Source organism: Eretmochelys imbricata, chromosome 1 (genome assembly GCF_965152235.1).
Source record: "Eretmochelys imbricata isolate rEreImb1 chromosome 1, rEreImb1.hap1, whole genome shotgun sequence".
Taxonomy (NCBI): Eukaryota; Metazoa; Chordata; order Testudines; family Cheloniidae; genus Eretmochelys; species Eretmochelys imbricata.
In genome coordinates, this window is record NC_135572.1 from 250,796,927 (window position 1) to 250,811,551 (window position 14,625).

The 14,625-nt window shown below is 46.9% G+C and overlaps 1 protein-coding gene across 2 annotated transcripts in view; it reads left to right on the forward strand.

Moving 5' to 3' along the window:
* LOC144259301 (sodium- and chloride-dependent GABA transporter 2) overlaps positions 1–14,625 on the forward strand; it is a 54,193-nt gene that overhangs the window by 19,158 nt on the left and 20,410 nt on the right. For both annotated transcript variants that reach the window (XM_077807508.1, XM_077807509.1), the window contains one exon: positions 6,146–6,280. In XM_077807508.1, coding sequence (XP_077663634.1) covers positions 6,146–6,280 — 135 coding nt within the window. The remainder of the gene's footprint in view (positions 1–6,145; positions 6,281–14,625) is intronic.

A 14,625-nucleotide genomic window follows, 5' to 3' on the forward strand; every position in this document is an offset into this window, starting at 1 on the left:
ACTCTGAAAAAGATTTTGAGGTTGCAGTGGATAATCAGCTGAACGTGAGCTACTAGTGCGATGCCGTGGCCAGAAGGGCTAATGCAGTCCTTGGATGTATAACAGGGGAATCATGAGTAGGGGCAGAAAGGTTATTTTACCTCTGTATTTGGCACTGGTGCAACCATTGCTGTAATACTGTATCCAGCTCTGGTGTCCACAATTCAGTAGAGATGTTAATAAATTGGAGAGGATACAGACAAGAGCCACAAAACTAATCAGAGGATTAGAAAACATGCCTTATAGTCATAGACTCAAAGAACTTAGTCTATTTAGCTTAACAAAGAGACGGTTAAGGGTTATCTTGATTAGTCTATCTAGATATGTACCTACCTGGGGAACAGATATTTGATAATGGGCCCCTCAGTTTAGCAGAGAACAGTATAACGTAATGTAATGGCTGGAAGCTGAAGCTAGACTAAATTCAGACAGGAATTAAGGGGTCAATATTTAATAATGAGGGTAATCATTGGATTATTGGAACAATTTCCCAAGGGTCGTGATGGAGTCTCTCTCACTGATAATTTTTAAAACAGGGTTGGACGTTTTTGTCAAAGATCTGCTCTCAGAATTATTCTGGGGCAGTTCTATGGCCGGTGTTATACGTGAGGTCAGACTAGTTGATCACAGTGGTCCCTTCTGGCTTTGGAATCTATGAACCTAAGTGTTGTGTCTCAGTGCTTTGAGGTGTGGAGTGCCCTGGTTTGCAGTGCCTGCAAATACCTGGTTTGGGAAGTGGACAAGCCGATGAACTAGCATCACCAGGACCCAGCAAAGAGACAGCCATACCCCAGGGTCCTTTAACAAAGGTTGGAGGTGGAGGGGGGAGGAGGCAGGTGTTGCAAGGAGATGTTGCCTGTCTGAGAGGAGATAGGGCTTAATTCACTCATCTTTGTAAAGTGACTTGTTCTCCTCAAATGAAAGGCACAGTAGAAGTGCAAATTATAATAAATGCAATCATGGGCAGTGGAGGGCAGGAGACTGGAATTAACAGGGAAAGAGAAAATAACTAGATGATCATAATGGTCCCTTCTGACCTAAATATCTATGAATCTATGAAACTCTTCTGCTCCATGACAAGCATCCCGACCTAATCTGCTCAGCTACCAAGCCCTCCCACACCCTTGGTGACAAGACCACTACTCTCCTGCATGCACCCCTTTCCCCCCTGTGACAACAAAGATGTCTCAGTTAATCGTCCTGCTCACCTTAGCTGCACTTCCTTGGTTGCCTGCATTCTCTCTCACTCGTTCTCTTCTGGTATGGAGCTGTGTAACTGTCCTGATTCTATCCCATCCCTTCTCCCTTGATCTTTGTTAATACAAATGACAGTAGCATGTTCTGTAAGATCATTAGTTAGTTTCTGTTCCCCCTCTTGAACCATTCCCAGCCGGCTTTTTGCTTGGAGTCAGCAAGAGCAGAGGGACATAAAAAAGTTTTAATAACAAATGGTGTCCTCTTCATGCACTTTAAACAAAACAGAACCATTACATTGTGGTCGAGCTGACCGAATCCACTTGCCATGAGCGATAGCATGGATGTCGGTGGCTTTCTTGAGCTCATTATGGCCTCCGGAGCTGGCAAACCTCTTAAGAATTTGCAGGAGTAGGAGGGATGGAGTAAAGGAAATCAGCTTGTGAAGCTGATCCTCTCTGGCTCCTATGGAGCAAAATATGAAGAAGAAAAAGGCAGTTACTTACTGCTGTAGCCTAGTGAAAGAAGGCAGAGGCATTTATAACACATTACTACCAGCAGGGGCACTGCAAACTAATTTACAAAGCATATGCTATGCCAAAAGCAAACCCAGTTGATGCTAGATACATATTCCTTGCAGAAACACCAAAGGATCATAACAAAAAAGAATGGTGAGAGTAATTTCTTTCGCACAGACCCCGTGGTCAGAGAAAGAGTTCTCAATGAAGGAGCTCTGCTTTCCCTAGAAACAGGGAATAGATGCGTCTAGGGCTGATCAACGTATAGAAACCCAGCATCAAACAATGGCTGGTGGACTGCAAGCCTGTCCGAGGCGAAAGGCTTTGCCTGTACTGGGGAGTTACCAGTTGCCAAAAGAAAGGGACAAAGAGTAACCTGAAATCACCCCCCACTAAAAGCAGCAGGAGTGACCTCATGCATCCAAAGGCACAGATATCCAGGCAGACCCCTGAGTGTGGATATTTTCCTGGAGCAGATTGTCACAGATGGAATCACTTTGCAGAGGCATGTGGCTCTGACTAAACATGACCATGTATGTTGTTGATCAGCGTGTGACTCTGATCCCAGCAAGGGTTCTAGCAATAGGGTTTGTGCTAACAATGCTTGAGAAATAACAAGGTTGTGTCTGAGCCAAGCGTTGAGTAATCCCCCTCATTAGACCCAGATGTTCACGTTCTTCCACCGGAGAAACCAGTCTCCGGATTGGGACCGCCTGTTTCACAGCAGACACTCGCAAGCACTAAATGAAAAGCTTAAACCTGGGAGCCCATGCAAGCTACAAAGCAGATCTATAACTGCCACAATGAAGTGGGAATCATCTGCTGTGGGTACTTGGGCAGCACCAGGTTATGGGCCTGGAATCGTGAGTGGATCTTGAACTTATAAAACTGATGCAATCGCTAGATCCAAATGGGCATGCAAAGCCTGATAGTCTCTCAGAAAGCTTCAAAGCAGATGGGCTATTACCGTCCAACATTTCCTTTTATCTTACCCCAATTCTCACCCCACTCATCTGTGGGCCAGGAAAGACCTCACCTGAGTACTCTGATCACCTGCATCAGGTAGTAGATCACATAGTAAATACAGGGATAATAATTAAAATGACAACCTACAGACTGGACTTGCTAGCTATTGAACAGAAGCCCCCAACAGGCAAATTTGGAGTCTGCATAAATCCTCGAGATCTTAAATGAGTGGTAAAACCTTTGCCAATATTTGAAGACATTACCCCTAAGTTTCCTGGATGCAAGGTCAGAGTGTCAGTCAAGTAAACAGCCTGAACCGTCAATCCAAAAGACCACATATTTTGTGGATGTGGATTCCTTCACCTACCTTTTTGGCACAATCTGAGCCTGAGATAAAATAGAGTGCAAGGCTGATGAGATATGTGAAGGATTCATTGGAGTTGTAGCCATCATCAATGACATTCTAGTATTTCCTTGTTCAAAGGGAGGACACCATGCAAACCTTTCTCCCCTTCCCTACTTCAGAGCTGACCAAAGGATCTGGAACAATTTTTATAGTGGGACGCTGATGACAGAAACCATGTATTTGGTGTTTGTTATTACTACTTCAAGCCAGGGGGTGCAGCAGTAGCCCCAGCACCCTGGAGGTGACAGAGAAAAAGATGTGCACGTGACCTAGGAAAAAGCATGATTTGCATTACAGCAGAAGATGGGTTGGCCATTGCTTTATGGCAGGCAGATAGAAGGAATCCAGATCCAGTGAACATCACTGTGGTAGAGGAACTGCCACCTAATCTGGCAGAAGAGGGGGAAATTCTTGTATAAGAAATATGGCAGACTGTAAAGCACATGGTTCTATTGTGAGCTATCCGGGGCAGGGAACCCTCTTCATTATGTGTGTAGAATGCCTAGCATAATGGGAATCAGTCCCTGACGGGAGTCTCTAGGCACCACTGCAATACAACTGATTGATGATCCTAATAAAAGAAACGGATGCAGTGGTTTTCCTACTTTGATCCTCACAGAACTATCAGCAGACAGGTCGAGGAAGGGAATTGGTGCAGCATTGCTCTAGGAAGGCTAGCAGCTACGTTGTATATCAAAGTCCTTCATGCCACCAGAAGAACAGTATGCACAAATGGGAAAATGTATGTACATGCATGTATGTAATTGTATTTGAGTACAGTCTCCTTTTGTCCGCATATGTCAGAATATGTAACAGTTGAATCTGACCACCTAACTGCTTGGATCAGTCCAGAAGAAACCATCCATCGCATCACCGTCCAGGTTACAGACTAGGTCCTCAGTTGCAGAGGGATAATGGCCAAGTTGTGTATTTCCCAGAAAAATACACCCCCCCTCCCCTCCCCGCAGGTGCTAATGCTGACACTGGTACTTCAGGCAAGACACATGTTGGCGTTCATAGGCAGGTGCATAGAATCTTCCAGCACACAGGCAAGGGTTAGAGGCAACTGAGATGGCAGGAGGAACAAATGAAACAAGTAATATTGGATGGATGGGGAGAAATTAGAAAGAAAATGATTTCACATCATCATGCAATACAGGCACCGTATAGATGAACTTTCACTCTTGTGTGGCATAACCTTTAAAGGTGAAAAAAACAGTTATCCCATTGCATTCAGACTAAATATGCGGAGATGAAACCTCACTAGGCACATGGCCATGGAAAAATCCAAACAGAGGCTTTGACACATTCTTTTGGCCTAGTACGTGTTAACCAGCTTGTCTTAAGATGTCCGATATGCCTTAAATGCAAGCGTGTCAGTGATACTACATGAAATGCCAACAAAACCATGTCAACCCATGGGCACTGATTTGTTTATGTTGAACAATGAAGACTACAGTATGTCATTGTTGTGGATTACTATAGCAATTAGTTTGAACAATCCCCAAAGTACCACAATAACCCAAGTTTTATAGTTGCAAGACCTAGAATCCCAGAAAGGATTAGCACTGACATTGGACTTCAGTATTCCTCAAAGGAATGCAGCTACTTTGCCAAAGTAAGGGCTGCCAAACATCTCTAAGTCCATCTTATTCATAAGGCAAGTAGGCTAAGTAGTAGAACACATGATGCATAAAACAAAGCATAATGGTAAGACCCCTATTTTGGACTACCTGAGTATTAGAACACTCCTGTTAAAGCTCTAAATCACACGGTCCTGATGTTGATGGGATGTCTGTGTTCAGTTTGCTCTTTATGTAGGAACAGCTGAAACATGAAGCAGTGAGTCTCTGCCAAATGCCAGCAGCTAGTCCCAGTGCTCAATGCTGATGCTTCAGTACAAGGGAGGCAGGATGGTGGCCACTGGAAACCCCTTGCTCTGAAACTGGCAAATACTGAAAGACCGTATCGGGTTCACACCCTGAATGCATGTGAACGTTAATACAACCATTGTTTGCTTCAGATGCCAGAAAACCATCAAATTCTCTGAACTTGCTGACTGTATCCTGGCTCTAACATCAATATGGAACTCAGCAGTCCAGAAACTGATATGGACACACCCGTCAGTTCCACATACTGTTTCTCCACCTGTAATCCCAACTTGTGAACTACTGTAAGTAGTGGCAGGAACAATAGCGCCCTCTGGAATGGCACAAATGCCCCTACTTATGAACCCATTTGTTACCAGGTCTGTCTGATCAGCAGAGCCGAGGGAAAGTTTAGACTCGCAAGGTTTTTCATGTGACATCACAGTTTAAATGGGCTTCTGTCTTACAACACCCAGGCAGCCAGTGTCTTTATTACTTCAATAAAGAGTTGAAATGGCTATTTACTGCTAGGTTACATTCACTTCAAACAATAAGACTATTATTACTACTGATGATTCCTTGATGATATCCCAAGGACTGTGTCATCATGAAGGGAGATGTACTAGGACAAGTTGCTGTTGTTTGCATCCGTCTTGTTAGTTTTAGATTATGCCCTCCTGGCCTACTCCTAAATAGGGAGAGACTTGCTCGGTTTGACTCCTTTCTTTGCTTTCCTGTCAGAATGAGCAGATGGAAAGAAGAGCCCAGATTCTCAGCTGGTGTAGATTGATGGAACTACATTGAGTTCAATGGAGCTACCCTGACTTACGCCAGCTAAGACCAGGCCTGGTGCTTAGGTCACTACCAAGACTAGAGAGGGATTTTCTAGTTGTAGATATAATGACCACATTGCGACTTTACTAACCGCTCAATAAGAGTGAATTGCTTTCTACTCTGCTTTAAAGAAGACCTAAAACATAGTAACCCTCCCCCTTTCCTGCCCCCATCTTACTGATCCTGTCTCATCCTGGCCTTTCTAACTTGCTCTTGCACTGCACTTGCTCTCCTTGTGGCAAGATTTCATTGGTGTCCTAGGTTTCTGCCCATTTCCCAGGCTGCCCTCTCACATTTGCTCTGTTGTGTTCTCCTGCCAGGTGGTGTATTTCACTGCCACGTTCCCATACCTCATGCTGGTAGTTTTGCTGATCAGGGGAATCTCTCTGCCAGGGGCGATGCAGGGAGTCCTGTTCTACCTTTACCCAGACCTCACTCGTCTCATGGATCCTCAGGTAAGATGGAAGAAGGACTGACTGGCTGAGCTCTGCTTGGGTGTGTGCATGTGTCTGTAATTCTCTCTTTCTCTTCCATCCAATTCCCTTCTTTGCCCCCCATTCTCCTTTTTAATTTCCCCCCTGTTCTTTCTCAGTCTCTCTCTCCACTCCATCACTTACTCTTTGCCTTTTCCTCTTTCATTCACTCTTCTTCTGTGTCCTCCTCCTCCCCCTCCGCCCCCCCGTGAACGTAATGCACGTTGACATTCACAAGCATTCGGCTGACACCATCAGGGTCCCCCAGCTAAGCTAGCTTCACTGTTCAGTTTTTACCAGCAGAGTTCCTAAAATCCCAAAGCTCTTTCTCTCCACGATGTTTCTTGGCTGATGCTGTTGGTAAATGATGTAGGCTTCAGGCGCAACTGATGGGGCCACTAAACTTTTTAGCTGCTTGGTGACACCAGTCAATCACCTCTGTCTTCTGGAGACACTCATTGTAAAACTCCATTCCTCTCCTGAGCCAGATCGAGGGGGTATGGAGGCCCCATGGCCACAAAGATTTTGGAACCTTTATTTTTTGCTGGAATGTTGTGATATTTAATATCTTTGGAGGCAAAGCAGAGGCCATCAGCCCTTCCCACCCCGTCCTAGAGTATGGGCAGAAGGTACTTCTGAATGCTGCTGTGGTGTCAATCCACTAAACACACTGCTCCCCATCTCCCTTGTTTTCCTCTTTCCCCTTTCCCTTGATTAGAAATTCCTGCCAGTTTGACTGAAGGTTCAGTGCCCGACTGCCGTTTTTAATCTCTTCAGGACAAGTTCCTCCACGTTAAATCCTGGCTCCAGCTGAGCTGCTGTACCAGCCTTTGTGCGAAGGTGTCTCCAAAGGAGATTAAAGGGTGCCTGCCTGGAAAATAGGTCAGCGAAACCCTTCGTAACCCCTTTAACTCTTTCCGGTCCTGGCCAAGCATTTTTTATTTTGAGTACAGATGCGTGAATGCACAGTGTGCGGGAGGGGATGACCTAGGGAGGCCATGCTGTAGCAAGCCCCTGATGCACTGCTCTGTGTATGGAGAATGGACTTTTTTGGATGTGAGGCAGCGTTCTCTAGCGGTTCCAGTCAGGGAGTCAGAGTCAGGACCTCCGGGTTCTGTGCTTGGTTCTGCCATTGATTCTCTATGACCTTGAGCAGGTCATTTAGGCCAACATTTTCAAATCTGGGCGCATAAATGTGGAATCACACAGTTAAATAAAAGCGGTCCTGATTTTCTGAGTCGGTGACTACACTTAAATCCTGCTGAAATCAGTGGCATCCAGAGCTGCTCTGTACCTGTGCACATCAGGCCACTTTTAACTATGGGCCTAAACAATGATTTAGAAGCCTAGTGTCAGGCACCCATGTGTGAAAATGGGGGCCTTTCTCTCTCTGTTTATGTATCAGTTAAATGGAGGTGACAGTGACCTCCCTTGTAGTAAGGATGTTATGAGACTTAGGCTCTTTTGAGCTCCCTCCCCCAAGTGACTTAGGCCAGGTCCACACTAGAAACGTGTGCCAGCATAGTAATGTCGGCTAGGGGGTGATTTTTTTTGACACTTTTATCCTGGTGAAAGTCATAGTGTAGGCCCAGTTACCCTGGCAGAAAATTTCTTTTGCTTAGGGAACCTGTATAAGCTATACCAGGAAAAGCTGGTTTTGGGCTGGAATAAGCTGCACCTACACTATAGCTATACTGACCAACCCTTTCTGGTGTGTACTAGAAACACAACTGCCAGTGAAAATCAACTTATTTACATACATTTATTAATTGCACTTTTAATATTAATAAAGCACTTTGAAGTTCCCTGATAGAAAGTACTATGGAAACCCACATGTGGGAAAGTCCCGTAGAACTTACTAGGGATGAAATCCGGCAGGTGGGGAGGTCGTTTCCAGCCATACGTTGGATTTGGGAAGCTCCTCTTTTCATGACTGATGCTTCTCCTATATGAAAAATGTCCTATAGATTCAATAGAAAATGATCACCTTTCTATAGTGGTTTTTAATCATCCTGTAGAATTTAACAGGCTGTAAGTTTTAATTAAATTCTATAAGACTTTCACATGAGGGAAGGAATGGTCAATGTGTGTCGTAGGAAAGCCTCCACTTTGCAAGGACCGTGTGATTCCTGCTAGCCATTCTGATGCCCAGGCAGTCTGAGCAGGCTCTAATTGGCTCTAGAGGGCACTCCTGCAGTATGTTGGTACTCGGAAAACTGCAAGTTTCTTTCCTGCCTCGCAAATCATTATAGAAAATAAAACCCATCCGTTCCAATCTGATCCTCGCAACCAGACGCCTCACTGATAGGCAAACGATACACCAGAAGAGTGGGGGATGATAACCACTTACAAGTATTTGAAAGATGTCATTGCCGAGGAGGGAAGGGAATTGTTTTGGGTGATACCAAGGAGGATGTACAGTTGAGGCATGGTACAGTAGCCAAGGCATCGGATTGGTATTTAGAAGACCTTGGGTCTGTGACTGACTCTGCTAGGTGATCTTGGGCAAGATTTTTAAATTCTCCAGCCTGTGTTATACAGGAGGCCAGACTAAATGATCTGATGGTCCTTCTGGGCTTAAATTTTATGGATCTATGACAGTCCCTGAAACCTTTCTGGCCTCAGTTCTCCCTCTGTAAAATGCTTACATTTAAAACACCAGATATAATGGACTCCTTGTCGGCAAGCCAGCAACCAAGAACTAGTCACTGAAATAATTCCACAAAGATTTTTGGGTAATAAAGAATTCTGAGAGAATCTTGATCTGCCCCCGGACGATATGAAACCAGGACAAGGTAAAATTCACCAAACAAACTATTCATTTGGAATTATTTGACCAGCTGTAATAACAATTTTCTTTTTTGAAAAAGGAGTTGAGTATCCCAGCCATTATTGGGGCTGCATTAATTTAATCCCCTTCCTTATTTATTACTGATCCTATGTTATCTCTAAACCAGAAGGTCTCACTCTTTCACAGCAGGTGGCCCATTTCAATTGAGTGTCTCAAGGACATCTACTGATCACATAATTTCCCATGTAACTGTTATGTGTGAAATTAATACTGGGAAATTCCTGATGTAATCTATTAGCCAAAGGCATAACAAGATCCATTGTTTTGAGCTGAAACTAGAAAATTCAGATGATGTTAAGCAGGAGGACAGTCTAGATCAGTGGTTCTCAACCAGGAGCCTGGGGCCCACTGGAGGGCCACGAGCTGGTTTCAGGGGTCCACCAAGCAGGGCCGGCATTAGACTTGCTGGGGCCCTGGGCAGAAAGACGAAGCCCTCCTGTATGGGGCTGAAGCTCGGGGCCCCAAACCCCACCGCTTGGGGCTGACACCGAAGCCTGAGCAACTAAGCTTTGTGGGGTCCCCCTATGGTGGGGGACCTCAGGAAATTGCCCTGATTGCTACCCCCTAATGTTGGTCCTGGCTTTTATATGCAGAAAATCAGTTGTTGTGATACAGGTGGACCGTGGAGTTTTTGTAGCAATGGGGGGGGGCCCTCAGGAAGAAAAAAGGTCGAGAACCCCTGCTCTAGATTATGATGGTTGACCCTTTTAGGGATGAAATCCAGCAGGTGGGGATGAAATCCAGCTTCTAGCCTCAATGCCTATGAATCTATTCTGGCTCTCTCTCATGTGATTTAGCAGGTGCAAATAAGAAGGAGGAGCAGTTATCTTTCTGGACCAACAGCAAGGGTTCCAGAGACTGCAGTTTGAGAACCTGTGGTGTAGTGTTGGTTTCCCATTGACCTTTCTAAAAGCCCTCCCTAATCTCTCTGACCCTCTGGCTAGCAGGAACTCATTCTGCTTACGTAAGAACTAATTAATTATGTTCCGTAGTGCTGAAAAGCCTCTGTTGGTGTTTGGGGCCCCTCTCTACTAAGCATTGTACAGACACATAGGAGGACATTGTGTAGGAAGAGCTTGCAGTCTGTGCTCCCGATTCTGCAGTGAGACCCACTTGGGGGAGCTCTTACAGCTGCCCAGAGTCCCAATGAACTTGATGAGACACGACATGGTTAAAATGTCTGCCCCCAAGGATCCAAGCAGGACAGGGGCTTAACTTGAGACAAGATGCAACAAGAACGTGTGAGAAACAAGAAGGCGGGTGAAAATAACAACAGTAATAAGCTCCCACGGTTACAGAGGCTAACAGTGAGCTCAAGCCTGGAAAGGGCTGAGACCTCTGGCCCTGACCCAGGAAGCACTTAGCTCCATGAGGAGTTCCACTGACTTCAGTGCAACTGCTTGGGCGTAAAGTTAAATATGTGTCAGTGCTTTCCCTGATCCAGAGAGCACCACCCATGGCAGGTTTGGGCCCTGTATGCCCAACTTGCTGGCTCTGAAGCATTTGTCTTTTTTTAAACCTCTATTTCAGTTTTTTTAATAACCTCTGCCTAGTCTATTTTATTTTGTCAGACAGCTGCCTGTTTCTCTCCTTTTTCTTTTAAGAGACTGTCTCTACATATTTCCCCCTCTCTCATTTATATTTAATAATGGTACCAGTTTTGGTTTCCTTCTGTAAACTTTTGCCTGTTAGAAATAGCATTGATCTTTAGTACAAAAATCTTAGCTTAAACTGCTCTCTTACCCTAGGCCCCATCATGCACCATCCTCCCTCCAAACAGTGAGGTTGGCCTCTTTCCTTGCAGGCTGCCCAAACCCCTCTCTGCCAGCTGCAGTGCACAGATCAGGGGAGAGATTCCAGAGGATGTTACAGCAAAGGTGGCCTGGGGGAGAGAGGTTAGAGTGCCCTGGGGAAGCACCACCCTGGTGGATGGAGGGAGGTCAGAGAGAGTGGCCAATCAGGCGGGAGGGGGCATCTGCAGGGTTTGTTTCAGAACATGCCTTGTGCTGACATCACTGCTAGGAACAAAGGGCTGCAAAGGAATTTGACTATATGGCTGAGGGAGGAGGGAAGCATGGGGCTTTGTACCCATGGTGAGGGAGGGATTTGAATCCCCTTGCTTCAGTCTGGATTTGGGAGAAGCCCCAGCTAGGCCCCTCCCCACCACGCTGCTGTTACTGCTTGGGGAGCCTCGTTGCTTCATAGCCGGAGGGGGGGAGCGTGGTTGGAGCCAGCTAAATATTATTTGTTCCCCTTATTTATTTTTCCCGGCATGCCTTTAACTGACTCTGTACATTCTTGTTTGGTTGTCGCCTCCCCTGCCCCATTTCCATTTCTGAGAAAGAGAGAGAATATTGGTGGGTGTGTTTTGTTTTTGCTTCCCTGCATCACACATGAAGGGCAGAGTGCTGGGGTGTGTATGTGTGTGCTGGGGTGTGTATGTGTGCACAGATGATGTTTGTTTACGTGATGATCTGCTCTCTTCTGTGCACGCCTATGTCTAATAGTATCTCCAGGCATGTGCCTGCGTGGCCTCCTGATCTCTGCTCCCATGCACGTTGGTAGGGGCACAAGGGACAGCATACATCGATCTGTATCCAGTGAAATGAGCCTGGCTTGTGGCCGCACTGGAGCGGTGTGCAAGTTGCTACCTGATTGCACTGAGCCTCTGCTTGCTCTCTTGCTTTGCGTCCCCAGGTTCTTCCCTGTCACCTGATGGGTGTGTGTCGGTCGGGTAATGGTTCAAAGAGATGCTACTTGCTCCTCTTCCCTGGCTTTTGCACCCTGCAGTCTAGATGGCTCTGGGCTGGGTTTCCTCTTGCAAGGGCCAGTTCCCCACTCCCCATCTCTTCTTGTTTTTGGACCTCCCTGCGCTATCCTAGTGGAATTATGTACAGCTGTGTTTATCTTGCTGCCCCCTCCGCACCGTTTCTCTTGAACCCCTCCAGTTTGTGCAACTGGGAACTAGTTCTGCTGGCCAGATCACTCACCCTGGGGTGGCACCCCCATGCTGAGTTTGTCCACGGTGCTGACATCTAAGGAACAATTAGGGACGTCGTTTTTAATTCATCAAACAGCGGGAGGGGGCCGAGCAAAGACAGGCTCTAGAATTCTGGCTCCCGGGCTGTGTAAACAAGGGGCAGGGAGTGGATTCCCTCCTCCCATCTCCTGTCTGCAAGCCGCTGTGCTTTTCAGTTTCAAACAAAAACATATTTGCTTTCTTGTGGGGTTTAAAGCGTAGGTAAAGGAAAATGGCCCCTTTTTGCTCAGTCCAGTGGTTGGAAAGTTCACAGAGGCCAGGAGCCCTCATTTCTCTGCATACACTGTGAAACGTGTATCTTATAGAACGCAGTGTTGTTTTCGCCGTGTTGGTCCCAGGATATTAGAGAGACAAGGTGGGTGAGGTAATATCTTTTATTGGACCAACTTCTGAGAGGCAGCACAGGCTAGAGCATATGGCTGGTAGGCAGGAGCTTCCAAGCTCTGGTCCTATCTCTGATTTGCCTTAGTTTCTGGGGTACAAGTTGAGACACTCACGGCCTGGTATTCACAGAAGGAGGGGCAGGGAGTATGGTACCCTGGCTATGTTCTCTACCACTGTCTGGCCAGGTTAAGAGTATATATCTGCGCAGCAAAGGAAAACCCTCAGCTGGCCCATGCCATGTAGACTTCCAGGCTCGGGCTGCAGCCTGAGCTCTGGGACCCTCCCATCTCACAGGGTCCTAGCCCCGGGTTCCAGGCCAGGTTAAGGGTATGTCTACACAACGGTGAAACAGCCCCGCAACCTGAGGTCCGCGAGCCCAAGTAGGCTGGCATGGGCCAGCCATGGGTCTAGTTCCTGTGTAGACATACCCTTAACCTGGCCAGGCATGATGGGAAAAGTAAGCGGGAGGACCCTTTGAGAAGCTGCAGTAACTTATTCCGTGCCTTCCTCCCTCCCCTTGGAGTGAGAGGGCAGCAGGGGAGGAATTGTGTGATTTCCCCCTTAGTTCTATTCCTGAGTGTTGCGTTGCACACCATGCATTGCTAAGGGCTGTGCCCAAAAGGCACACTGGAGCCCTTAGGCTGTGCTCTCTTTGGGGCTGGGGCCATGTCTTCCTATGTGTTTGTACAGCTGGCAGCACAATGGGGCCCTGAGCCTGAGTGGGGCCTTTGGGCGCTGTGCTTAATAATAACAGCGTAAATATTAATTGACTGAGCACCTCTGGAAATCAGGCCCTAGGTGCCTCAAGCAGAGCTCCCAAAAATCAGAGGCCCTGCTTGTAAATTTGGACTCAAGAGACTTGTTCGGTGTCTCACACTGTGTTAGTGGTGGTCAGAAATAGAACCCAGGCCCATCTTCTATCTACCAGGCCAGGCTGCAAAGCCGTGTGCACAGCCAGGCACTCTAGTGCCAGTGGCCTGTTCTCTCTACCCACGCCGATGGCCTTTGCTCTGCATGATCACTGGGGCAAGCAGGTTTTTGTTCCCACTAATGTTTGGGGCAAGGGGAAAAACTGGATTGTGAATGAAGGACAGAGATTCGTGGAGGGAATAATGCTATTTGCTCTTCTCCTGTTTTTATAAAGTTTGTCATCCAGTCGGGGCAGATGTGTCACGCTGCCAGTTAGTCTTGTGGCACAGTGGCCACAGTACAGTCTTTCTAGCCCTCGGTGCTTCAGCTGTATGACGAGCATGCATATGAGCCATTGCCATGTACAGGATGAGCTGAGGCAGCTGATGGTGTGCATCTCACTCTCCTGCTGCTGCTATGGAGTCTTGGCTAGCTGTGTTGTGAGCATCACAGGGCATGGGTAGCCTCTGGATGTCAGCAGCTCTCTGCAACAGAAAGAACAAGAAGGGAGAAGAGGCGAGAGGAAATTACGGGAGGCGAGTTCAGTAGAACAGACGAGCAAAGCAATTCTGCAGAGCAAGCCGGGGAGGTAGGGCCAGGGGACAGAGAGAAACAGTAGTTGTGCTGGAGGGGTAATGATGGTCAGTGTCTCATCACATCTCTCATTTTGGTGGTCTAAACCCTGCATTGTAGCCCTGGGACAGGGGGAGGCTGCTCTTGCACAAGGCATTTAGGGAGACTAGGTAGATGGGTGCAGGCACTGTTCCTACTCTGGAATCCACGAGCTGAGCAGGTGATGAAGATCTCTGCAGACATTTACAAAGTGGCAACTTGGGAGGTAGGATGCTCCCATCTTGCCCCTTCATTAAAAGCTTTATATCCCGCTATGGCTGATTGAGATGATGCATTGCCACCAGGAGAACTTCTTTGAATGCCCCATGTCTCCAGCTATGTCAATAAAGCAAGTTCACTAATTCAAAAGAAATGTTGGCAGCTCAGGCAACCAGTGAAAGGGATTTTGGACTGTGTTCTCTGGTCCCACCCCAGAGTGGCTGGGTGCAGGGTTGCTGGAGAGGTGCAGAAGTGCAGAGGTTTCCCCTCTGTCACTGCTGCCTCCTGTTTTTGTTTGCCTCTGACTAGGTC